Source organism: Poecilia latipinna, unplaced genomic scaffold (assembly GCF_001443285.1).
Source record: "Poecilia latipinna isolate Pla-1442-1.1 unplaced genomic scaffold, P_latipinna-1.0 Scaffold0, whole genome shotgun sequence".
NCBI lineage: Eukaryota > Metazoa > Chordata > Actinopteri > Cyprinodontiformes > Poeciliidae > Poecilia > Poecilia latipinna.
The window spans coordinates 138,761-165,063 of NW_015112616.1; the positions used below are offsets into that span (position 1 = coordinate 138,761).

Below are 26,303 nucleotides of genomic sequence, written 5' to 3' on the forward strand. Positions count from 1 at the left end.
CCATACATAAACTGCTGTGTGGCAGAAAACTACCACTGACTATAGCGGGTAGCTGGGTATGTCGTCAGTGTACCCGGTTTTTCTTCAGCGGGAAGGGAAGCTGGTTAGAGTTGATCTGAGTTGGATAGACATAAGCAGCTTTCACCAGGAAAACAAGATTCGACATACAGCCAGAGTTACAATGGAATGGGTTATAGCTGAGCTTTTACTCTTGCCCTAAATAGGCCCAGTCAAAGTACAGACATAAATCTAGCTGACAATACTTGATGTTTGCAGACGCTTTTCATTCATTAGTCTATCACATAAAATTACAATAAATCGCCCTGAAGATCTGGGCTGTAACATTACAAAATAGATAAAAAGGGTCACTCGATGCGTCTAGTTCAGAGAATCTTCACAGATGGTGTCAGTGATGTTCTCTCTCTTATGAATACGTTTCTCAGTAGTGATGTAGTGTAGGGCCGCTCCAGAGAGAGTGGAGAAACAAACCCTTTGTCTTCTGACATTTCCAGCAGTCTGCTTCAAGCCGAAGCCTTCAGTGAACACAAGCCTTCTTTGTCGACTGTCACCACCAATAAACTCTGCCTGGTGTTTTGCCAAAAATAGATTGCTTGGAGCCATGGAAGATGGATCCTGCTATAATTTTGACTTGTGGATTGGTGGAAAAGTTTGTTAGATGAGAGGCGTTGTAGATCCTGCATGGCTCGGTGGGAATCTGGCGTTATTTCAGCTTGTGCCGCCTCAGCATGGGAGTGGCACATCTGATTTCAGGTCAGCTCTGTGGCCCTGATTTAAGCGGATCAATTCATCAAGCTGCACAAACAATGCATTAATCAGGTTATGTGAACATGCAGGCATGAGTAGTTTATGACAGGGGTTATCAGCACTATTTGCTCAAGGGCCAACATTTTTCACAGCAGACAGTGTGGCGAACATCCTTTGATGAGCCTGTCTGTTTTATTGAATCTGTTTCACCCTGACGGTGTTGTCATGTTTCCTCTGCTCTTATTTTCCACGAAAAATGATTAAAAACACTGGAGATACACAGGGGGAATTTTCCTTTGAACATTCTGGATACATTTTCAATTTAAGTGCAGAACCTTTTATATTCAGTCTCAAACGCGGTTTACGCTTAAAATTGTCTTCACACTCAAATATTCTCAGCTCTTCCTCAAAGCTATTTTTCTGCACTCAGATTTAATCCTTTCTGCACAAAATGTCTCCTTCTATTTCCTTATTTCTTGCACTCAAACCTCCCTGCAAAGGTTAAATCATTACCTCAGGTCTGCTCGGCGTCTTGGAGCAAAGTGGAAACCCTGCCTGGTAACCGTCCCGGCCAATAGGATCACAGCATGTCGTCGCTGCCTTCTTTTGGGGTTCTCCTGTTTTAGATTCCCTCAGTTGATTTCAGTCTTGATTTTAAATAAAAATGGCTGCTCTTGAATTCTGGTAGAATACGTCCTCCATACACAACTTAAGAGGGAACAATAAAATAAAAATGGCATCAAAGTTTATGTTTGATAGCAGCAGCGCCTGAAGTAAAGCTGCATTTGTTTTGACAGAAGCCAGGACACAATAAAGATTTTTGTTTGCTTTAGAGCTTTAGGTTAATCTTCCTCAAACACAGGATGGACGTATTTTATTTTGGCCAATCCAGAAAGCTCAGACAAATAAAAAATGCACTAAAATCAGGGCTGGCAAGCCCAGTCATTTGAACCAAACAGCTTTTCAACCACATTTTCTCAGTGTTTTAATGAAACTCTGTGTCATATTTTCTGTCTTTTCAAGAGAACTCTGCTGAGGGCTGGTTTAGTCGAGCACATGCCGTTTTTAGAAAACATTTGGTTAAACCGGCCTCAGAAGAAATTGAATTTACATTCTTTGATTTATGTTAGATGTCTCTGTAGCATCTCTGCATGGACCAGATCCTTGTTTACAATGTAAAAGTTATTGTTTTAAATGCATCAGACACATGTTTGTTTGGAAACACAGTTAATTTTGGTATAGAATAATATGTTTTTTGTTTGTTTCTTGGCTGTAAAAATTGAATAATAACTAAACTGACAAATGGAGAAGAAAGACACTAAAAATAAGGAATTGTAAAAAAAATAAATGCACAATCAAAGGTAGATGTATCTATAAAGTACACTAAATGTTATTTTGTCTACTGTTTTACCAAGCAGGCGAGTGAAACTATTAGATTATATATTATTTTTAAATAAATGAGGGTTTAATTCTGCCCTACTTATTTGTCTCTTTTCCCCTCTAGTGTCTCACGTTAACGTGAGAGGAATTATGTTAGGTTGGTTCATCTTTACCTTGTGTCTTGTTTAAGCTTCATTACATAAAAAGGTTCTTGATTTTAAAAATCTATGAAAAAAATCAGGTTTCAGCTCCTCTTCAGCTCCTACTTGTTGAGTAATTGTTGGATTTTTTTGTAAAACAAGAATTGTGTCGGGCATCTGAAGCGTCGGCATATAAAGGCCAACTTTGTTCATGTTGAGGCCAGAACTTGCTCATGAATTTTATCTGTGCGAGAGCATAATTCATTCACTGCAGTCATAATTCTGCTCTGAGCGGTGATACAACTGACTCATTCATCAGATTGTGTGTATTCTAGGAAAAACTTAATATTTTGTGGGCTGAATTGGATGAGCTTGTGCACTGGCATCTGCCTGGGGACCAGTTTAGTATCACTGCTTCATGCTCACATAACTAAAAGATGTAATTAAAATCAAAATCTTTATCTGCATAGAAGCTGCAGTATATAACTTTTACGGAAATTAGTTAAAACTGTCACCATGTCCTGACAGTAGAATATGAGACTGATAATCTGTGAACGGATCAATCTCCTCCTCCTCCCAGAACTACTATTCCTGGTCAGAAACAACTAAACAGAGCCAGGAGCAAGATCTTTGTGCTATCAGTAAACCTTGTGTATGCGCTGCTCAATGATGGATATGCAACAATACTGTTGCAGGAAAACTATTTATACCTTCCGTCATCGGTGGATTTTCTAAATCCAAAGCATTCCTGCCAGGCTCTGTTGTGTTGAACTAGCTGTAGCATAGCAGGAGGATTTGAGCAGCACGTACACAAGTATGATTGGCGGAGCTAAGTCCCTCCTCCTGCCTCTGATTGGTTGTTTCTGACCAAGATGTGTATTTATGTTGCTGACAGCAGGGGCTTGATTAATTTTACAGATTATGTCTCATCTTATATACTGTCACAAAATAATGATAGCTTTAACAAATATGTAAAAAAAAAAAAATAAAAGTTAAATACTGCAGCTTTAACATGCCTTTTTTTGTTTGCTTTTTAATGAGATTATTCCAGTGAATAATGTCCAGTTGGAGCTGGTATACTCTGATAAACCATCGCTCAGTAATACGTTCATCTACTGTGTGTGTGTGTGTGTGTGTGTCTGTCTGTGCGCGCGCGTGCGTGTGGGTGTGTGTTACTTTAACCGGAAAAAAAACAAAAGTGTGCTTAATTCCCTTTTATTTTACTTTTGTCTCTGCTTTTCGTGTATTTTCCTCTCCCTCCCAGCTGAATATTCTTACATCTGCTGCTTGCCCTCATCTCTCCCTCTCTCCCTCTTATCACACTTGTTCTGTTTCACAGTCGGGCTGCGTCAAAGTTGCCGTGTCCAAATACACACAGAAACCCACAGAAAACTCAGCCTGAGAAGTTACACACTCTCATCGACATGTAGTGTTTCACACACACACACACATCGGAGCTTGTTTTGGTGGACCCTGAGGAGGGTAGCCAGTGTTCAGAGCTCGTCTGTCACGCCCCCGCTCCTGTGCTTCGCTCACTGTGCAGCCTTAGTTTGACACGGCACAGCATGACAAGGCACACCACGGCTCGGCACTGCATGCAAGATGCCAACTTAACACAATAACGTTGAGATAACATCAGACCCCTGCCTGGAGCTACTCGCACACCGCTGTAACAGCTGGTCTGTATACAGTCAGACGGAGACGAGCACCGCGGGCCGACATGCTGAGCTGTGACATATGGATGGGTGTTACAGGACTATTTTCACCAAGAGCTGACAAGTTTCCCAATGCAGTGACAGCACAGCTACTGACAGATGTGTTTTATTCTTGGCTAATTACGAATTGTTTACACCACACTCTGACTTTAGATCTTTTTCAGCACAAAAGCAGAGTCTTTAACATCTTGGCACAGAGCAGATGCTGCGGATGATTAAAAAACACTGGATGGCTGGTTAACTTTTTGATGCAATTTAAAGTCAATCCAATGCAAACAGTTTACAGAACTAACCTCTGTGTTGCAATTTAACAACACAGCAGAGGTGACATGTTGTAACCTCACTGGTCAGTGATTAAGGCTGAACGGACACTTCACAGTAACACTGATGGCTGCTGATGAGTTGAGAGAGATAAAAGCTGCAACATGTTTGACTTGTCGTTCTCCTGCCACCTGCTACGGTGGCTCAGGAGGTTAAAGTTCATTCTGTAGTGGATGGGTTGTCGGTTCGAGCTCGATCTCTGTTGTTGTCCTTGGGCAGGACATTTTACCCACCTTGCCTTCTGGTCAGAGAGCTACAAGTAATGCTATGCTGTAGCTTACCACCATCAGCGTGTGGATGACTGAATGCAGTGTGAAGCGTTTTCCAGAGATCTGCCAGTGAAACCTTCATTTGATCCATGTGTGTTGAAGTGAGGAATGAACAAAAACATGCAGGATACCTGTCCTCCAGGGCCGACTTTGGACAGCTCTACAGAAACCCAGACATCGACTGTGGCTACGTTCACACAGCAGGCAAATGCAACCCAAATCTGATTATAGATTTTTGTTTTTTGTCCATATCTGACTTTTTCATGGATGTCTGAAAAAATCTGAATATGCGTACGATTGTTTTAAAGCAGTCTGAACGGTCATGTCACATTTTTTTTCCAAGTCTTACATGATCGATACGAGACATTCTGCCTCAGAAGAATCCAGATGCAGCCAATACAGACATAAACAATGGCTGAAAATTTTTAACTGTGAAAGAAGTGCGTGTCAGCGAAGTGTGTTATATCACAATCCCACCACTTTTCTACACAAGCTAATACTCCATAGAAGGTCATCACTATTAGTTATAACTTCTTTCATCTTGTTTAGATTTTGTGGCAGTGCTGTTGGCTCTCAATAACATTAATATTGATCCATAGATGCCAACGTCCATTGTAACTTCTGTAAACAATTTGCTGCTGTGCGACATCTGCGGGGATTTTTTTTTATGCCCTTGCAGGTTGCTTTGGAGTCGTTAACTGATTTATTGAATATAAACAACCACACGAGAAAAATCTGAATTGAGCGTTTAGACCTGCTGTGTGAACGTAGCAATCCTTCGTACTAATAATGCACGTGGTGACAGTGGACAGGAAACACTCCTTTCCAGGCTTTAATTTCCAACACTGGGTTTTATTTTACTTTCTACAAAACATTGAATTGAAAATCTAACGGAAAACTAAAACAGTCGACTTGAACTGCAGATGACAATAAGATATTTTCTCAAGCAAATAGGTCAGAATTTGAAGTGCAATAAATTGGGTTGTTACCACTTTAAAGTTGTTTCAAACACTGGGATAGGAATGGTTTAAAATACAGAGAAGCCACCAGTCCTCCACAGAGCTACCTAACTACAGTAGGTTTGATTCCCAGCACATCAATTTCTCTGGCTGCCTGGCAGAGATAACAGCAAGCAGTGCTTCAAAATCCTAAAAAAAATATAAGAATAATAAAAAATTGTTCAGAAGTTTGTGAATGTATTCTGGAATTGTCTTTCGGAAGGTGGTTTGTTGTGATGTTTCTGTGTTTAGAACAAGATTTTTGTGTCAACCAGTGAAGCTGTCGTCTGTTTTCATATTTGGTTTTCAGTCTTCCCTTTATCCAAAATATCAATATTACCTTTCTTACTGCTGCTTCAGTCATGTGAAACTGCTAAAAAAGGACATCCTTCAATCAGTTGTTTCCAATTTTGATAAAGCAAATGTTATGAAAACAAGTAATTTAGAACATTTTTAATAAATTGCTAGTGCTCTTGCTGCAGGAGTGGTCTCCCCCCCTACCCTCTTTTTTTTTTAACTAAACAAACGGCCTGAAACACAATTTTCCAAGGACATCATTTCCAGGCTCTTTCATCCCTCAATTTCCTTTCATCTCTGCTCTGCTGAGGACACAAAACACACAAAAATACTGCAGAGGTTTCTCATTATGCTGAGTTAGAAAAACATTATGAATCAAATTGGATTCTGCAATATTTTCAGCACTGTGTTCAATTGTGATTGCTACTTATACACAGTCTGAGCACAAGCCAATCATATCACAGGACGATTTGCGTTAATTAAAAGAGTTGGTAAAACTTAGCGAGTTTTAATCACTAAATAACTAAAAAAATTGTTAAATGGATGGGTAAATATTGGATCTATATGTGGGAACTTAGATGATAAAACTGCTTAGTCCAAGCCTGTGAGAGTATTGACTTTAGAGGATACAAGGAATTCAACTTCCAACTTGAAGCGTAATTGGCTCTGCTGCAAAATTGCTTTTGCTGCTTCATTGCCCTTCTGGAAATGAACACAGTCACGGCCTTTAGATGTGGCGGGGATCAGAAATAGACGCTCATTTCTAAGTGTTATGTAGATTTATGATAATTTAATTAATAATGGCTAATTGACCAAAAACTCAGATCAGCTGAGTCTTTAATAACACATTAAATCAAGTAATTACCGAAGGCAGGAGCCCTGAAATCCATTCAAGACCCTCGCGTACAAAGAGCGATGTGGTTCGACTTGAGCAGGAGTCTTTAGATGACACAGACTCACAGCCATCCCAACAAATGCACACATCATCCAGGTCCAATTCCCACTAAGCAGGGGCTCCGGTGAACATGCCCGCTGGACTTGAAACAAAGGTTGAGCTCCTGTAAGCAGTCAGATTTCAGCGGATTCACAGAAGCAGACCAGCTGCCTGAGTCTCCCATTGTCTGTGTTTGCAGTGGACGGAGCCATCCACCGGGCTGCGGGTCCGCTGCTCAAGAACGAGTGCGCTTCGCTCCACGGCTGCGAGACGGGGGAGGCCAAGATCACCTGCGGCTACGGCCTCCCGGCAAAGTGTGAGTGTAAAGTGTCATGCGTGTTTGCGTAGCTCTCAGCAGCTTGGGTGAGGCGGCTCGGTGTGGTGCTGCTGGACCGCATCCAGGTGTGAATGTGTGGGAAAGGGTGACAATGATGCAAGGTGGCTGCAGCAGAGAGGAAGCTGCACTGTTCAATTTCCTGTAAAGACGCAAGAAGAGCAGAGAATGTTTTCAGAAAGCACAGTTTGGGTTTTATTCAATGCCGAAATTAGGCTTGAGATTCATATTGTATGATTAATCTGAGTTAAAATATCACAGTGTCATTATAGTTTCCACAAAATGTAAACCAATATGGTCAAATTTATTTTATTTATTCATTTTTTACAAGAATTATTATTCCATGTTTTAGCTTTCACAGCTATAATAATGTTTATTTATTGTAATTATTTATAATTTTTAACATTATAATTTAAAAACAGCTTTTAAGATCCTGATATTAACATTTTGTTGTTTTGCTCTTTATCGTGTAATTGTAGCAATCTAATGTTATCTGTGCAGCTAGCTGGGCTATCTGCTCCGGCAGAAACTTATTGATGATTGTAGCTGTATAACTGTAGTAAAACTATAACTTTGTTCAACACTTTAATGAACTGGACAATCTTAACTAATCTTTCTCTGGACTAAAGGTGTGAATTGAGACCCAATTAGGACAAACTTTAGTCTTATTATCCTGAGAACAATCAACCCAGACTTTTTTCTTCAAATATAACAATATAAACTGGAAGCTGAGCTCAAACCTCTAAACTGCACCAGGTTTCTGTTGTCACTTCATGCGAGTCTGACAGGAAAATATTAAGCCAAATTATTAGAAAGACAGAAATTATACAGAACTGCTGCTGAATTCATCTACATGGACCAGATCCTTGTTTACAATGTAAAATATATTATTTTATATGCATCTGATCCATGTTTGTTTGGAAACACAATTTATTTTGGTATACAATAATATTTTAGTCATAAAAAAAAAGTCAAACAGAGAATGAAGCTGCAGGTTTCTCTGTGATCAGTTAAGTATCAAAACCAGCAGCACTGATATTACCTTCTTTTTGTTTTAGTTAGCAAGTTTAAACAGAAACATTAAAGAAGGAAACCAAACCTTTAAGAGAGCTACAATTAAAAAAGCAACATTAAGGGCAACATTTCTGTCAAAATTTCACTTAATTAGCTAAAAATGAGCTTTGAGCCATTTGAGTGCAGACAGCAGGTGAGAATCAAACCGATGTAAGTGAGCTGGCAGTTTCCTTTTAGAGTAGGATAACTGTTTCACAGAATGTTGTTAAAAACTGTTTCATAAGAAGGAGTAACGAGAACAGGTCCTGAACTGTGGACATGAATAATTCAGTTTTAATGATGTGAACAGAACCTGGAACTGGTTCCTGATTGCGAGGAACTGGCACAAAACTGGTGTTGCTTCTTCAGTTTTCACACCATCTCTACCGTTTTCTTATTATTTATTTATTCTTTATCATCTGAAATGTTTCCAAACAGATTAAACTGTTTTTGCTGTAAGTGGGGACGAAGTGTAGCAGCCTTCTTTCAGTGAGCTGACCAGCAGTGCACAGCAGCAGGTGTGGGACGGGCTCCATACAGCTGATTGCTTTAACCTGCTGTTTAAAGTCACTTTAAAGGGTAAAGCTGGTAAGATAGAAAATATTTGTGTTTAAAAGTAAAACAGTTTAAAATGTTGGCGTCGCTTCATGCTTCGAACGTCTCGTCTTCTCCTAGATACATTTCAAAGTGTTTTTCTTTACAGTTGAAGTGGATCATTTTCAGCACCAGCAGGCTGTGGTACATTTACCACAGTAACACTCTCTGTCCATTTGTATCTCAGTAAATGGCTCTCAAAATAGATATGAATGGCAACTCTCCAAAGTGTGTAGAAAATGATACAAGTGAAGCATCTACATGATAGTAAATATTTTACTGGGTGTTTTAGTGAAAGAGGAAACATCTCTTTCAATTTTCCTTATGGGACTGCAAATAGGAAAAGTTTTAGACTTAAAAAACTGTCAAATGTAATATTTATCTCTTCTTTTAGCTGCTGATTGAAAATGCTGGCGTCCCCGTTGGGTCTTGTGTTGCTCACCCTTAAATATTTGGTCACTGAATATTCAAGAATTAATATTATAAGCTCCTATTTTGCCAATCAGACTTGCTTAAAGGCTCCTTTAAATTACATTTCATTTAGATTAAATTAAAGACAGATAATCAAATTATCAATGTTTAAATCAATTGAATTATATCTTTAAACAATTACATAATCCACAATCCAGTCACTGGACCAACTTGACATCTTGTTTGTTTGCAAATCTTAAAACTACATGATATAAAATGTTTAAATATCATCAATAAAACATCTTTAAGGTAAGGCAACTTTATTTATGCAGCAGACTTTCAGCAGCAAGGCAGTTCAAAGTGCTTTACATGAACTGGAAGGAAATACAAACAAAACAATAAACCAAAGGAAAGAGCAAAAAGGTGTTGGTTCTCCATGTTTGGTAAGGTTAGTGAACTAAATGTTAAAAGAAAAGGGAGTCATGTCCTAATGAAACTTATATTTTCAATAAAACCATTGTAATCCCCATTGTGATTTAAGTGAACCCTACAATGCTTGCTGCTAACATGCACCCAGCAGCTGGTTTATCTATATTTCATCAGAATGGAGGCATCTTGGTACAACTATCTTAGTAAAATGGCTGAACTGCTGATCAAATGGAACAACTAAATTCAGTACAATCAGACCAATAAAGAGACGCTTAAAAACTGCTGTGTTTTACAGACTCTCTCTCTGAGTTGCTGTAAATATTTGATGCTGAGGACATAAAACAGAAGTAGCCTAAGAGAATAGCCATGTCCGTAGATCACGTTCAGTTAAATTGCGCCTCTCAGAGGTTTTGGCTCAATAGGAAAGGAGAAATGATCCACTGCAATAAGAAATGTATTAATAATTTAGCCAATTAAATCATTATCTTACTATTTTCATTCCTCAGAAAATTACTGATTGCTCTGCTATTATGCGACTACAAAACTTGTTTTGTTAAGTCTTATAATCTAGACTTAAGTTGCTTGTGTTTGCTTTAGGTAGATCCATCCATTAATTGTTTATATCTTGAAGGATCAAAGGGGAACTTTTGACATGATCCAGTTAATCTACCGGATCATTTTAGGACTGGAGGAAGTTGGAGTACCCAGAGAGAACCCAGGGCTTCACCGAGAGAACGAAGCCCTGGGATAAGTCGAAAACAAAAACAGAGAAAAACAGTCATCTGGAGCCAGACATGAGTTCATCCAACAAATCAAATATTTCTTTAAAGGAGGGATTTTATACAAAACCAACTTTTTTGAGCAGAGAGGAGAAGCACTCCATTCTGTTTCCACATTGAAATCAAGTCATGCATGTGGAAAGCTGTTGCTGATCCCAATCTGGATTACAAAACAGGATGTAAAAATAATGTAAATATAACTTTTGATGCAGCTTTATGTTTTGTTTCCTTATATTATAAGATCTACTAAACAATTAGAGTTCTTATAATTGTTTAATTAAACTCTTTAATTTCTTTAATGCTGTGGAAAGATTTCCCATTAAATATCAGGAAGGTAAAAATAACTTCTAGCTTGCCAATTTGTGTTAAAATGTCAATAAAATAAACTTTGTTTTTTAATTCAGAGGAATATAGTTCATCTTTTGAAGTAGTTCTTGTTAACTTGTTTAGCTCTGACTCAGAGTTGAACCAGAGGACAGAGTGATCTCCATCAGGAGCAGCAATAAGGTTCAGTCAAATTTTCGTATGCCTAATTTAGACTTTTGTAGTAGAAATCAGCGAGAACTGATCCCGTATCAGCTTAAAGAAGAGCGCCCCATTTCTCATTTGCAGTTCAAATTGAATTGTAGGATAGGAAGAGGGGGAGGGCCAGTGTTGGATCACTCTAGAAATGTGATTCGGCTTTATTGTAATATTTTACCCCTGCTTCACAGTGAGTGGTAGTTTTAACATGCAGCAACGGCATCAAGCCTTTTACTCCTCATAAAAAAAATTTAAAAAAAAAATGACAAAAAAACCCAAACAATAAATAGTGATAAGGATATCAGCCATTTAGACTCTGAATAGCAGGATTATTTTTCCTAATTAGACACTGAAAGCAGAAGTGCGCTGATTCTCATCTCAGACTTCAAAGTTTGTTTCACAGCTTCAGGGCAGTGCTGCTTAGTATGTAGAGAAAATTCAATAAAACCATTTGTGGCTTCAGAGAGCTGCACAAAATCTGATAAAATCACCCCGAATAATGACATCACTTGAGTCAGCATTAGATGCAGCAGACGAGGAAAAAAAACTCAACTGAGGGATTGTAAAGAATGATGGCGCTAATAGGTATTGCAATAATGCGGAAGCCAAGTTTGTTCAGTGTTATGGCCACCCAGGTGTGTGTGTGTGTGTGTGTGCGTGTGCGTGTGTGTGTGTGTGTGTGTGTGTGTAGGTATGAGTGCAGCGGAGATGAAAGCAACAAGGAAGCTGTGTAATATCAGCGTCTGGTCCCATGGAGAGTTTATATTCACAGTAGAGGAGACAAAAAAGAGCGAGAGAATCGCTGATAAAGGCGAGCTTAAGGCAGAAAGGAGAACATGAGTAGAAGTGAGAGATAAGGGGGGAGCGGTGCAGAGGAGAAACGAAGCAGCAGCAGCATCGTGGGGGAGAGCAGGGATGAGAGGGAAGCTGAATACAGGGGGGAATTATGGGGAGATGGGTTCTTACACTTCCTGTTCCTCTTTGTTGGTTAGCTTGTGTAACTTTGAGAGACTTAGCTGTAGTTTGTGTGTCTGTGAAATGATGCTGCTTCTGCTGCTGCTGCTGCTGATCACTCTGCGCCTTTGTCTGGCTCCAGTCTGCTGCTTCAGCGTGTGCATGTTGCGCGTACAGTAAGGATGGCGGCGTATCAGTGGAGACGGAGAGAGCAGCCTGTCAGGTCCTATCACTCTGGTACCTGTAACTCTGTCAGCATGAGATCTGGATGAGTGACAGCTTTCTGACTCACCGACTGACTGCGTGTGGGTGTCTGCACGAGCCTCTCTGCAGCGCGCTCATGTGTGCACGACCATTACCCAGCATGTGGCGTGAAGGCTGGCTCTCCCTCCTAGCAGACAAAATATTAAGTCCCGAGAATAATTCAACATCCGTCTGCTTCAGTGCTTAAACACTCACAACAGGGCTTGATTACCTCTCTGCAGGTGGAGGGAGAGAAAGGCAAGACAGCAGCAAGAGAAGGAGGGATAACAAAGCTAGCAAGAAAACCAAAGCGTGAGCGAGGCAGAGCCCTGGAAAAGGGCGAGAAATGAAATGAAACTCGACAGGAGAGGGGTGGACTGGCTGAGAGACGGGTCCAATCTCATGGACCGACACTTTGATCTTGATTTGTACGGGCTTGCCACCAGATGTTGGATTTCAAGAGCATGTGACTCACCAGTTGCCAGATATCCAGGGGACGAGCTGTCAGCCCTCCACACAGACCGTCCATGAAGATCCTGCCGCCACTTAGCCAGCAGCATCACTTTATCGTAACCTAGCAACACCCAAAGTTCGCATGCGGGTCGGGATGTTTACAAATGACAGCTCAAACATATCAGCTGCACCCATTTGTGTTTTAAACAACATAAACAGCTGCTTCTTGAAATGTATAATCAGTAATTCAAAAGGGAAAACTGCTAAATCACACAGAGGGATATATTTCAGAGCTTATATAAGATTAGTTTGACATTTGTAACTTAAATGAAAATGCAGTTTATTTATATAGCACCAATTTACAACACATGCAATCAACAAAAAAATCATTTCAATTCAGTCATACATGCGTTCCAATTGATCCGAGTTATCAAACAAGCTTATTATTCAAATTAGTTTAATAAGTTTAGATCTAAGGAAACGTTTTTCTGCAACAGCAGATTGCATCGAGTCTTCAACTTGCAGTATTAAAGTACATTTACTGTACTAGGCAATCAGTCAGTTTAACTTTATGAAAAAACAAAATGTTGGGTTTTATTGGCTTTAAGCCATAATAATCAAAATTTTACAGAAATATAATCAGCTTAAAATCTATCACTCTTTTTGTAACGATCCTCTATACGAGGATCATTACAAAAAACAAATGAAATTACTCTTTGTTGTTCTGTTTCATTGAGAAGCACCTGTAAGGGAGGTTAAGTTGTTGTTCGGCTTGTTGCTCACCTTTCTGCCTGATGGCTGCCACAGATCGCTCACGCACACAGGAGAACCGCTCTGTGTTTGGCAGTTGTCAAACAAGGGAACATCGGCCAACTTGTTGTTAACCGAGTGCACCAGAGCTCACCTGTGTACCGATAAGCCTCTAACCCTGCCAACTAGCTCCCAACTGGCCGTGTTCCCCTGCTAAACGTCCTGAGATGCAGCACTGCTGAGGAAAAATGTAGGAGGGCGGGTCAAGAGAGAACGGAGGAGGTCAGAACCATAAATGTTTTTGCTTTCCAGTTAAAACACCACTCTGTGCAGAACCTCTTATTCTTATCCCCACGGGTCTTTTTGCTTGCTTTTCTATTTTAAAAATTAGCTGCAAAACTCACCATGTCTTCACTTCTCTACACGAACAGGCATGAGGCAGAAATGTTAGCTGAAGCTGCCATTCAGACTTTCACTGTTTAACAAGTACAGAAAAATCCAACTTCATATCTCAAAACTTTGACGAAGCTCAATTTTTAGTATGCGTTGGTTAGTTTGATTATATTCCTGATGCATTGTGCACGTTTGAAAGGTTTGTACTTTAATGATCTTCCGTTTCAAATCAAAGTCAGAGCAAAGTAGAAAGACAAAAGAGTGACGGCAAAGAGATTTTTTTTATGAATAAAACATGCAAACTGACACCAAAACTACAAGAAGAATATGAGTAGATGGACAGATCAGAGATTAACACAAAACCCGATACATGCAGAGCTTGCATTAGTGGCGTGGTCCATCTTCAGTGATAACCTGGTGACACTAAATGAGGATTGAGTTGTAATAGTACTGATAAAAATCAGTTTACTCCCTGTCATTGTTCTCAGCTTTGCCTCCCATCTGAACCCGTCTTCCGTTCTGATCTGGATCTCTGCAGTCCTGGTTCTGTTCTCCGTGTTATCATAACTAATGAGGCAGCGGCGTCAGATCAGCTCAGGTTCTCCAAACCTCCGCCAGCCGAGCCACTTGGGGAGAGACACAGAAACTTTCACTTCCTCGCTCTGATGCCACCTTCAAAGTCGTCAGCCGTTTTTAGCAGGCGCTTGTTTAAACTTTTCCACCAGGTGCTGAGCGGCATTAACATTCATGAGAATTGAAGAATTTAAAACCAACATTGGCTCGTTTACCTCTGTCTTTCGGCTGCGAATGCCGCGGATAGAAATGTCTGCCTATGAAAGTGTGAAGTCCTCATCAGCTAATCTGAGCCCGTCTTTTCTGCTGTTTGGCGCTCGGCAACCGGCGCCTTGCGGTTCTTGCAGAAAAAGACCAAATCATGCTGCTGTAGCTGAAGATTGATTCAAGAGTTGGGAATCAACCAAACTGATGAAGACACAGTCGTTAGCTGAAGGATATTGAGAGTTGTGAGTGGAGAGAGGAGCGGCTGTCAATACTGTCTTTGAGTTCATCACTCATCCGATGCCTTCCCAATGAAGGTAATCATGTGTGCGCGCTCTGCGGCTGCTTGGGCTTTCTTTACATTACCACAGAACTTAGAGGAATATTCAGGCTTTAATGATGAGGACAGCTAGCAGTTATGGGAGCTTGAGGATCTCTGTGAAACTATAAACAAGCTCTCAGATTGGGTTTATTGCATTTTCATATCGTCTTTTGTGCTCCAGTGCCGCTCATTCTCGGGTGGGTTTCGTCTCAGTCCCCTCCATCTGCTTCTCCAGCTCTCTCCGCCCATAGGGTCCGGCTTTTAGCACAGCCAAATTCCCAATGATATGGTCTCATTTATGTATTTTCCTGTTTCTGTTGTCGGAAAACATAACGAGTACGAAATGACACAAATGTGACCCATTAAGACTTTAACATTAACCAAGCGTCACTCGAGAGCTCTTTCCCGCCTTCTGCTCTGCGCTGCTTGGTTTTATGGGCGCCACAGCAGCCCGACAGAAATTACCATTGGCATAGTTAAAAACAACAGCTGTGGTTTGATTTGGGCATTATTTAAATGTGAAATGATCACTCAGAGGAAGTTAAAAACCAAACAGTGTCTTTGTAAGGTCTTCCTTCGCTGCCCTGCTGCGGGAGCTGAACATGCAGCGCTGCTCCTGTCGGCAGCTCATCTCAAAAGCAGTAGGTGCTTCTAAACTGAGCAGTTTTCTGTTTGCATTCATGTTGCAGAGAGAAATGCCAGACCACATGTCGGAGCTGAAATGAAACTGCATTTCAATTCCTCTGTCACGTAGAGCCTGATTGAAGGCCACACTTTGCTTTTTTGATCTGTTCCGTTTAAACTGGTTTTTGTTGAGATGCACCAGAAAATCAGCTGGTGACGAGAGTTGGACTTGACAAACCCTGATTGGTGATCAGCCAGAAGCTAAAAATCGAATCTTTTTTCCAACTCTAACTCACACTGTTAAGACTCTTCGGTGAGGAAGTTGTGTGGAGAGAACTTGTTTGTTTCTGATATTAGTGAAATAAAAGAAAAAAGGAAACACAAAAGCCCATCGTGACGATTCAGAAAAGGAAAAGGCACCAATGCTGCTCATTTTGTTCAAAAACAGAAAATACTTTATGCCGAGCGATTTGCTGAAGCTGAGAAAGTTTGAGCTTCTCAGGTCTGATTCTGACGGGAAACACGTTGATTCAAAGTGTGACTCGGTTTTAATGTTTCACCTCTAACGCCGTGTCACTGCTTCGCTCTTAGTGATTAGTATGTGAGAATAAGTTTTGATTTTATGAAAGTGATGAGAATATCACACAGGAAGTTGCAGCCCAGTAAAGACTTTGCATATGTTGTGCTCAAATCAGAGCTGCGAGGCATTTGTTTCATATTCATTTATTTATTTATGCCGTTTTATGTTTTATTCTCCTGTAATTTTAACCTAAAATATTCGTAGTTGTCTGCTTACATTGTTGCTGTTTTTATGGCATGTGACAAAATATTTACTGTAAAAAAAAATAACTGCTGACAAGAGAGTAAATGTTTGATCACTTACTTTTTAGTCTACCCAGGAAGATTTTCTATTCATATTCAGATTTATAAACATTTGAGAAAATGTGCCTCACTTTAGTGTATGAATATATTGACATTATAGAAAAAAGTAATATTTATTTAAATATTTGTCCTATTTTTTTTTTAAATGCTGAAAGTGCCTTACACACAAACAGGAGTCTGTGTTTATTTAGTGGAAAACCATATTTGTTTGCAGTTCATTAGCAAAAACAGTGGTCTGTGATATTTGTGTTACAATCGGACCGTCTTGACTATTCCTGGACCGGAGAGCTATCTGAAAATTAATGTGTAAAAATCTATTGCATTTGTTGAGCCACTGTATTTTTACTACAATAAATTAGACTCAAATTGTTCCTCTGCTACATTGTGCCACACATTCAAGTTTGCAGCAGATTTCCTCTGGCACACGTGTGTCAAACTCGAGGCCCGTGGGCCAAATCTGGCCCGCCGCAGCTTTTTATGTAGCCCTCTGGATTCTACACTAAACACTAAGAGTGCTTAAATATTATATTATTAATCAAATCAATGCAGTCTTTATCTGTTTTCTGCTAAATTATATCAGTCGGTCCCTCCAGTTTCTTGAGATTTATCATGGAAAATCAAGAAATCCCCACTTTTGCACAAATACATCATTGGAAGTTTATTGCAGATTTTTCTCAAAAATTGTCAAAATTTGCCTCAGCCTTAACTAATGTCCGATTATAGTCCATGATCTATACAGCAAGTAATGAAAAGTCACGTTTACCATCATAAATAAGCGCAAATATTTCCAGATTAGTACCACAAACACTTTAATTTTTACTGCAGAAAAATCACAAAAAGAATCATGAAATCCTGGAGGAACTGGAAAGATGTTCAATAATATGTAATTTTAAGAATTCATTGATATTTTTTTGGCTGTAGTGGCCTTTATTTGATAGTTAATTGACAAGAAAGTGGGTAATGAGAGAAGGGGGAAGGACATTCAGCAAACATCGCCAAGGCCGGGAATCAAACCTGCGACAGCTGCGTCGAGGACTAAGTATTAGTCCTCCATATGTGGGTTGTGCTTAACCCCTGCTCCACCGCCGCACAACCCAATTCATTGATATTTTAAAAGTTTGCAAACAGGATTTATCAATACATTCTGGCACAACCGGCCCTTTAAAAGCGTTCATGATCTGGATTTGGCCCAAAACAAAAATGAGTTTGACACCCCTGATCAAATGAATATAAATGACCAAACCAAACCAATGAAGTTTTTTCTTTTAGTAAAAAAAAAAATATACAGGCATATCATATCTAATTCTTCTCAAACATTAGATATTGGGATTTCAACAACACATCAAGGCATTGAACCAATAATATTTTTGCTGCTGTTTTGTATGAACTAAGCAAAACAAAGTTAATGTGCAAAGTTTGCACATTTTACCGTAATGTGGTTTTGATTCCTTGAACATTTTTACTCTGTTTATTTTTCAGAAACTTGACTATTACATGATGTAATGTTTATATTTCTGTGCGATTAACTTTTCAAAGTTTGTAAGTGCTGTGGACTTCATGATTCCTGAGCCCTCATAATTATACCACTAAACCCCAATTTAGAAAAATAAATGAAGTATTTCTTAAAATCCGAGACAGACTTAAAAAGGGCTCAATAACACTTATACTTAATGATTTCCTTCAGGAGATTAAAGGATAATAATATTCAAATATGAGACAGAAATCAGAAACCATCCTCCGTGGTTAATGATTTTTTTTTGGATTTCTTTCACCGTGCTAAATCCTACTTCTCTACTTTCTCAGCTTTTCGGAAATTTTCTCTCTTTTTCTCCCTCGTATTTCTTTGGTTTGTTTCATCTGTCACATGCTGTGTGTTTTTGCAGTGTCGTGCATTACAAGGGAATCGGTAGAAAGTGAAATATACTGTTTGGGGAGCGTGGGACTCGCACAGTTGGAGGCGGGGAACGCAGACGGCGCTGGAGAGGCTCAGATAGTAAAAGTGCTGCAGGAAACGGAGAGGCACAAATCAAGAGAGATATCACTCTGTCAGAAACTGCCTGTTATTCTCGCCTCTCATCCCTCCCTGCCTTCAGTCTCCCAGTGTCTGTTCCCTCTGTGGCCAATTAACGCTAATTAAAAATCCTCACTGCGGCTCTCCTGGACTCCTCTACATCCTCCATCTCGGAAACCTCTGTCTCGTTCTTTTTTTTTCTTTTTTTTTCCGCCCGTCACCTTGTCACTCTTGTGTCTCTGACATGGTAGTTCTGCCTGTCATGATCAACAGCTTAAGCACCTTGTTTGCCCCCGCTCTAGTCATCTTCATCCTAACCTTTGTACCTTTTCACTTCCTCCCCACCCAGTCTTCCTCACTCCTAAATTTGGTTCCGCTAGAATCTTACTCCGGCTTTCGTTTTTTTTTCTCACCTCCTCCCCGCTCCTCCTCTGTTCATCATCAGCGCCGAGGTTTCTTCAGTACTGCCAAGAGACTTGACAAGGCTCTCGGCTAAAGACTGTAGCACTCAGACTGTGATAACTCGCTAGCTGAGGAGGGTTTTTTTTTTCTCTCTCTTTTTCTCAAGGTTGTCGACATCTTTGCTTCTTCCTGCCACGGCGTCAGCAGTGCGATCCTCATAAGTGTTAAAAAGCTTCATCAAAACTGCTGCTGCTGATGAGGAGGAGCGCTATGATGATGATCACAGCAGCAGCAGCCTGGGTGTTAATTCATTCAGTTAATTCATTTGCCTTGAAGGAGGAAAGGGAATCAAAAAAGAAAAAAAACCGTCAGTGTTGCTTGGCTCAGGGAAAAGGAGTTGAAGAGGAGTGGGAGTGAGAGCGAGGAGAGAATGTCTTTGCTGCTGCTCTCTGATGAAGAAAATTACGTCCGCTCCTTTCTGGCATCTGCATCTTGTTCCTCTCTTTTCCGTCCTCTTATTTAGAGTAACTGCCCCTCTGTCTCTTTCACGGAAAGGTGCAAAGAGATAAGGAGGGCCACATGGGCCCCTGTAAGACTTTAGTCGTCCTTTTGTCCTAAAGCCCGGGCCTGGATTTAAGAGCTGTGTGTGCTTGGCTGAGCACAAACTGAGGCCGGACTCACAAAGGACCCGGCTAGCCTTTTTCCTGCCTTCTGCTTTAAAAGGCAGATAAAGAAAGGCGAGGGACAGATGGAGGTATGAGAAGCGGGAGGAGAGAGAAAGGGGAGGAGAGGGGGAGGAGATGGACGTATGGCGGGTCTCTAAGTATGAAAAGCAGGAGCAGCGACTCGTGGCATCCCAGGTAAGAATAGTGGGAGGCCGCTAGAGGATGGAGGGACCGAGGGCGGGACGGAGTCAGAGAGAGGGAGGGTGGGTGACAAAAAGGAGGGAGAAAAGCTGAAATGGCAAACAGAATGAGAAGTGGGAATGACCGGATGGCACTTTGTCAAGTTTTCCCGAGGTCTCTGCCAGTGAAACGCCCAGTTATGACAAAGACTAGACACACATTCAGTCTCCTGCTGCCTCTGAGCCGGCTGAATGTGCAGGAAGCATGCAAAATTCATTCCGCCATCCATCCCGTCTGTGTTTTTCCCCTTTACTCCTCTTCTCCAGCCTTTGTGTTTATTACTGTTTAATGAAGAAGATCATACAGAATGACGTGATTTTAATATAACATGAAACTTATTCTTTCCTTTAAGCGCGTCTGTTGCAAACAAGCCTTCGCGTCATAAATGGGTCAGAGCGATCCGTGTTTCCACACGTTGATGAAAGAAACGTCTTCCTATTCTAATTGATCTGATAAGTGTTCGGGACTTTAAGGCGGAGAGCGAGATAAAACCTCAAAGCTCTGTGTTAAGAGAGAGAGGCTTTCTACGTATAAGAGAACAACTAACATCAAAGCGCGCATTAGCGATAGCCTCGGATGCTACATGAATTAAATATCAGGCTTAAGTAAACTATTTGTATTCAACATCCAGCCCGTCTCGCCCCGCTCAAGTTATCTGACCCCCTTTTTGCTATCTGGTTATTTGGCTGATAACGCTGCAATTGTTTTATTAAAATGGCAATAGAAACATGCCTCCAGTTTTTCTTTGTGCTTTTAAAAGCTGTAATATTTTTCAAAGAGCGTCTTTTTTTTTGTTAACAGAGAACAACAGCTAATTCTTTCAGTAAATTATCATTTGAAAGTTTCTCTTTTTGATAAGAGCAGATTAAGATTTGGGTGATGCCTGTCGATGTTTAAAACTTAACAATCGCCCCGCCTACAGAAGCACTCAATAAGCGGTTCACCAGTGACAGACATCTACTGACTTTTCCTTTGTAGTCACTCAAATATTTCAAAACAAGCAAATAAAAATACATGTAGCACTTGTCTAATAATCACTTTATTTACTTACTGAAAAAAATAAATTGAGTCTTTTACATCACATTGGTAGTTTTTTTTAACATGCCAGTGAAATGCCCTGCTAAGATTTAGATTCCAACTTTGACTAGGCCACTCCAAAAACTTCCAGAAACTTGCTGATGTCCTTCAGAGCCCAGTGTGCACAAACTGATGGTGGGATATTTTCCTGCAGGATTTCCAGTTCATGGATTCATCAATTACAGCAAAGCATTCATGTCATGAAGCAGCAAAGCAAGCCCAGACCATCACACCGCCAGCACCATGTCTGACTGCCAGTGTGATGCTCACTTTGTGAAATACTTTCAGTTTTACATCAGATGTAACAGGATATTCATCTTGCTAAAACCTTTCGGCTTTTGACTGCTGGGTTCACCTAATATTTTCCCCAAAGTTTATTTTCTCCAGTCTGTTGTTGTTTGTTGTTGTTGTTGTTGTTTAGTCATGACCTCTGACCTCTGCAGTGCTTCAGATGATGTTCTGGGTTCTTTTGTGATCTACTGGATCTGTTGTCCATGAAGTATTGGAGTAATTTGGGTCGACCAGTCACTGGTTCACCTTATGATTTCTCAATATAAATACGTTTCACATGTAGAAAAATAACACAAGGACAGAAAATCAACTGGCTTTGTGAATGAGGAGGATCTAAAGTATCACGTAAAGACAGAAAACAAGGTGAGATTGTGACTTGGTAAAGTAAAAAAAAAACAAACAGTTAAAACAAAACAGTGGATATGTCAACACCTGACATGTACGGAAATAAAATCTAGTAAAATATTTGTTGTTTAATAATTTGTCCATAAGGAGAAATAAAAGGCAGTAAAGAACGAAAATCCTAAATTTCCCCATTGTGGGACAAGAAGGACTGTTTCTAAAAAATAAATGTAAAAAAAGCTTCTCAATATAAACAGATAAAATATACCACCAAACATTAGTTTACAACATCAGGTGGTTCCAACTTCCACATCAGCCTCCTTTTTCTCTTATTTAGTTTTATTTCATTATTGATAATATTTTATTTGTCTAGGTGAAACTTTTCTTTTAATGTCTTTAGTCATTTTGTCTTTCACACTTTTTATTTTCGGTGCAGATTACTTTAGTCAACTACATTTCAGTCGACACACCATGTCAGCCTCATTAATTCATATTCCTTTCTAATTAGCATTCACGAGCTGCTGCATATTTTTACATGTCACATGATTACAATTAGGCAAATTTTCCTCTTTAGCAAGATGACAAAATGTTCTTCATAGGTGTGTAATTTTGCTAAAATGTGCAAAATGGGTTCATGTAGGGCTTGTTTTTTAAATTTTAGTATTGTTTCCTGGTTCTGCAATGTTCACATTTTTCTCCTTTTTACTTGTTCTTTATTTCCCAACTTTTTTTACATTTATTGTTTTCTGCTTTCAGCTGTATTAGTATATCTGGTTTAATTTGTTTTCTTATTTTTTTATTTTAGAATGTTGCATTTTACTATATTTTTAATTCTCTTTCTCCCTTTTCTCATTCTTTTATTTATTTATAATTTCGTTGTCGGTTGCCTTTGAATTGACGCAACGTGTCAATTAGTTTCATTAATTCCCATTTCTTGCTAATTAGCATTCTCAGGCAGAGTTGCATATTTTTACGTCACACGATGACAATTAGAAAAAAATAAATCCCCCTTAAGTACGACGACAAAATGTTGCTTTTGCATACATATTTCTGCACAGCGTGCAGCTGCTCTGATGAAAGCCGCTGCTGGGTTTAAGGTAAAACTCCAGGTGCAAAATCAGCATGAAGGAGCAGCTCTGTTTTTTTTTCCTTCCTCATTAATCAACAAACAGAGTCGAACCTTGAGAAACGCAATAAAACACTGCAGCCTGTACAAAAAAACAGAGAGCCAATGAGGTGCAGTTATTTTAATTGGGCCGTGTCTGTCCACCTAATGGTGTTTTTATTCTGGAGAGGAGCGCTGCTCTCCAAGTGTCTCTCTTACAAACATTTACCTGTTTTGACTTTCAGAAAACGGCATTTATTCTGCTTCGTCTATTTGGACGTTAGGTCTGCGCCGTTTCACCGTGACGCTGCTCCTGCAGAAAGCTCCTGGGGACGAACCGGAGTTAAATCCGCAGCCTCTCAGGTGAATTTACTGCAGCAGACGAACCGATGTTTTTCCGACGTTTGGATGTCGAGATGCTTTCTGCCAGAGAGAGTTCATTTTCTATCAACAGAGGCAGAGTCCCTTATCTGTTGGAAAAGTCAGATAACAGCTCTGTGCATTCACATGAGGAAGCCTTGTATGTTTTTAGCATATTGAATTCGCAACAAACACACATATTTACGGTCAGTCATGCACACTTTGAGCAGACACATCCATTTAACACTTTTCCTCACATGCTCGCTCGCTTGCACTCTCTCCCCTTCAAGCATAAATCCCTCACACATCGCAACATGCTCCACTAGCTCCCCCTCGTCTCCCCACTCTGTCTGCATTTCAGGGTAATGTGAGCCAGCAGCCGCAGCACTGGGATGGGGGAGCGGGAGGAAGACGGGGAGGGATGTTGATGTATGGTGGAACTAAAGCAACCCCACCGATCGATAATGTAAACAGGAGCGAAGAGAGGCGGTAAATAAGGCCGACTCCTGACAGAACTGTCTACCTCAGGTGACGGAAGGAGAGCGAAGGAGAGGAGAGGAGGAGAATATTTAATAGAGGGAGGAAGACGAAATGAGCGACGCTGAGGAAGAGATGTTGGGAGAAAGTAGGGGAGGATGAGGATGTGTGAGAGAAAAGGTGGATGAGGAGAGAGTGATACGAGAACGGACTCGGAAAAGTGAAGATGATGATTTCAGATTTAATTTTAGGCACTTTAGTTTGAAGGTGAGGAGTTTGGAAGTGCTGCTGGGTCTTCATGAAGACTGAGGCTCAATTTATGCAGGAAATGGCTTTTTCTGTTGCTAGTGTAGTTGAGGGTCACTGGCCTCATGCATTGTTGTCAGACGACTGGAGGGCAGCTCTGAGTTAGCTTCAGAAGTCGGAGCCAAAGAAGGAAACGACGGCGGTGGTCAGTGTGGCCTTTACAGCACAACAAGTGGATAGAGAAGTTTCACCACTTCTGTCATCATCATCATCATCATCATCATCTTGGCTTGTTCTGTTGGTTAAAGATGCTCTACTCTGCTCCCATAATGGCAGATGGAGTCGGTCTGTTTGTTGCATTTGTCTTCGTATCAGCAAGTGATTAAAATTTAAATGAAGTCGATGTGACCGACACAGTGCTGCTAAGCTTGTTCATCAGGGGTTTATTGCCCCTCCGCCAATGAGTAAAATCACTAGTTACTGTGTCAGTAAGTTTGGTGAGTTATTACATTTTTTTTCTGTTTTGTATTGCGTGACATATTCTACTTTTCCCATTGCTCTTATTAATATTAATCTGATTGATTTCATTGGTTTTAGATTATTTTGAATTTTAATTTCCTGCTTTTTCTTTGTTTTGTGTTTTTTGGAAACCAGTCCTGTTATCTGTTACTTTACCTTTTTATGTTTGTTTATTTGGTAATTATTGTCTTCAGTTCTTCCTTTTCATATTTAATTATTATACTGACCCAATTATTAAATTAGGATATTATTGAAAACCCTGTAGGAGAAAATATGCCAAAAAACTATTTTGTGCTTACAAGGTAGTCCGAAATGCTTACTATAACCACTTTAGATAAAACATGTAGGTAAACATGTTTGGCTCATTATTTGGCAAAAAACCAGTAGATTTTGTCTCCTTCTTGTCCTTAATCAATGCATAATAAACAGTTATTAATTATTTCTAAAGTATTTAAAGATGATTTGATAAAATCTATAAACTATTTATTAGACCTATTGTGAATTGGTACCAATATTTCTGTTGCTACCTGTTCAGTTTCATAAACGGGGAACGTTTTAGCCGAAAGCCCTGGGTGGCGTGGAGAACCTGTTTCTGTTTGAAACTGAGAGCGTTGCCACGGTGACATTTAGTAGATGACATGCAGATGAATGACCAACAACTGACCCACCGCTGAACTGAACCGGCACAACAAAAGGCACGGCGAGCCGAGCGGCGAACCCGGTCGCTGCACGGCGCTCCCGGTGATGCATCAGCTTGGCTGAACAATTCCCTGACAGCACGCAGCCGCCGCGAGCTGCCGGGGAAACGCAACGTGGGGCAACAAAAACCACGCAGCTCACGGAGAACAAACTGTTTAATTGTGATCAGAGGGTCTTCCTCTGTGCCTTCATGCGTGATTGGGAGTTTGACCACGGTAATTAAACATGTGTCGGCGAGTGTTTGAGCTGCGGTTTGTGCTTCAGCTCCTGTGGATGATCTGATTGGTTTCTGCTGGTATTTCCAGAGTCATCCGCTGCTTTCTCGTCCGCTATAAATTGCCCAACGAGGGATGAATCACTGCAGTGATTCATCATATAGTCAGCTCTCTGTTGGCTCTGAAATTAGCAGCTTCATACAAGTATATTTTTTCTGAATTGTGTAAATATAGATTGGGTTTTTTATGCCCTCTCAACAGGCCCTCTATAGTAGCTCAGTTGTGTCACAAACAAAATCAAGTCGCAGTTCAGCCGCATTAACATCACTGAATAAACATGAGAGTTAAACTGGTGGCACTGATTTGTGATATATATAAAAAAGCAAAACAAATGAGACTAAAAATGGGATTTCGTCTGTCACGTCTGCAGAGCCTCGAAGGCTGGAGCGTAAACACTTTGTCCCCTTCAGTTTTCAGCTAAACGAAAGAGCCCACTGATCAATAAGTAATCTTAAAATCAATCGTAACACATTCTGAGAGCTGGTAGAAAGAAGCTAAAGCAGAGATGATGTGGTTTTGTCTGTTACGAGCTGCGAATTCGGATTAGCTTAGCATGAAAATATTTCAGCAGAATAAAACCTCATAACTGTCAGACAGAGAGAAGTTATTATTTACTGCATTTAGCTGAAAGATGTTGAGATTATGTGAGAATATTTTTTCCCTTCAGCTTGTTTGAATGAGCAGTCCTGAGATAACAGTGTGCCTTTTAACATCTGCTGTTCTAAAGCGTAATTATTGAGCAGTTTTGATTGAATCTTGTAAGACGATTATGTAGCAAACACAGACATGCAAATATTGTGTTGCCCCGCTTTCAGTGGATGGAGGATAAAAAAGATTTTGGGCCTCTTACTCAGACAAATCAAGCAAATTATAGCTGCAAACTCTGGCTTTCAGAGATCAAATTAAGCCCAACAAAGCTGTAATTGCTTCAGTTAGACAGATTAATGCATTAATGGAAGTCGTGCCATTGTTTGGAGCATTTTAAAGATCTGTTCACGTTTTCCATCTTGTGTCACATCATGCTCCTCTGCTTATATTATGACAAATACAAAGAGTAATTATTGAGGAAAAAATGTAAACTTTTTATTATTTATGACAGCTCAGTGAATCGTTATGTGAAGAAAAATTTCATTGTCAAACGTTTTGGTAGTTGCAGTAATGAGTTAAACAGACTGATACTTTGCTTTTTTTTTGGGGGGGGGGGGGGGGGGGTGGGGTGCCACTCTTTTTTTTTTTTTTTTTTTTTTTTTGTTTT

General features: G+C 40.1%; 1 protein-coding gene across 4 annotated transcripts in view; it reads left to right on the plus strand.

Annotated features, from left to right (window-relative positions):
* The window catches only part of macrod1 (mono-ADP ribosylhydrolase 1), a 188,455-nt gene that overhangs the window by 124,017 nt on the left and 38,135 nt on the right, over positions 1-26,303 (plus strand). For 3 of the 4 annotated variants that reach the window (XM_015037864.1, XM_015037071.1, XM_015036320.1), the window contains exon 5: positions 7,019-7,135. The exons of the other annotated variant lie outside the window; for it this stretch is intronic. In XM_015037864.1, the coding sequence (XP_014893350.1) occupies positions 7,019-7,135 (117 nt within the window). The remainder of the gene's footprint in view (positions 1-7,018; positions 7,136-26,303) is intronic. 4 annotated transcript variants of the gene reach the window in all.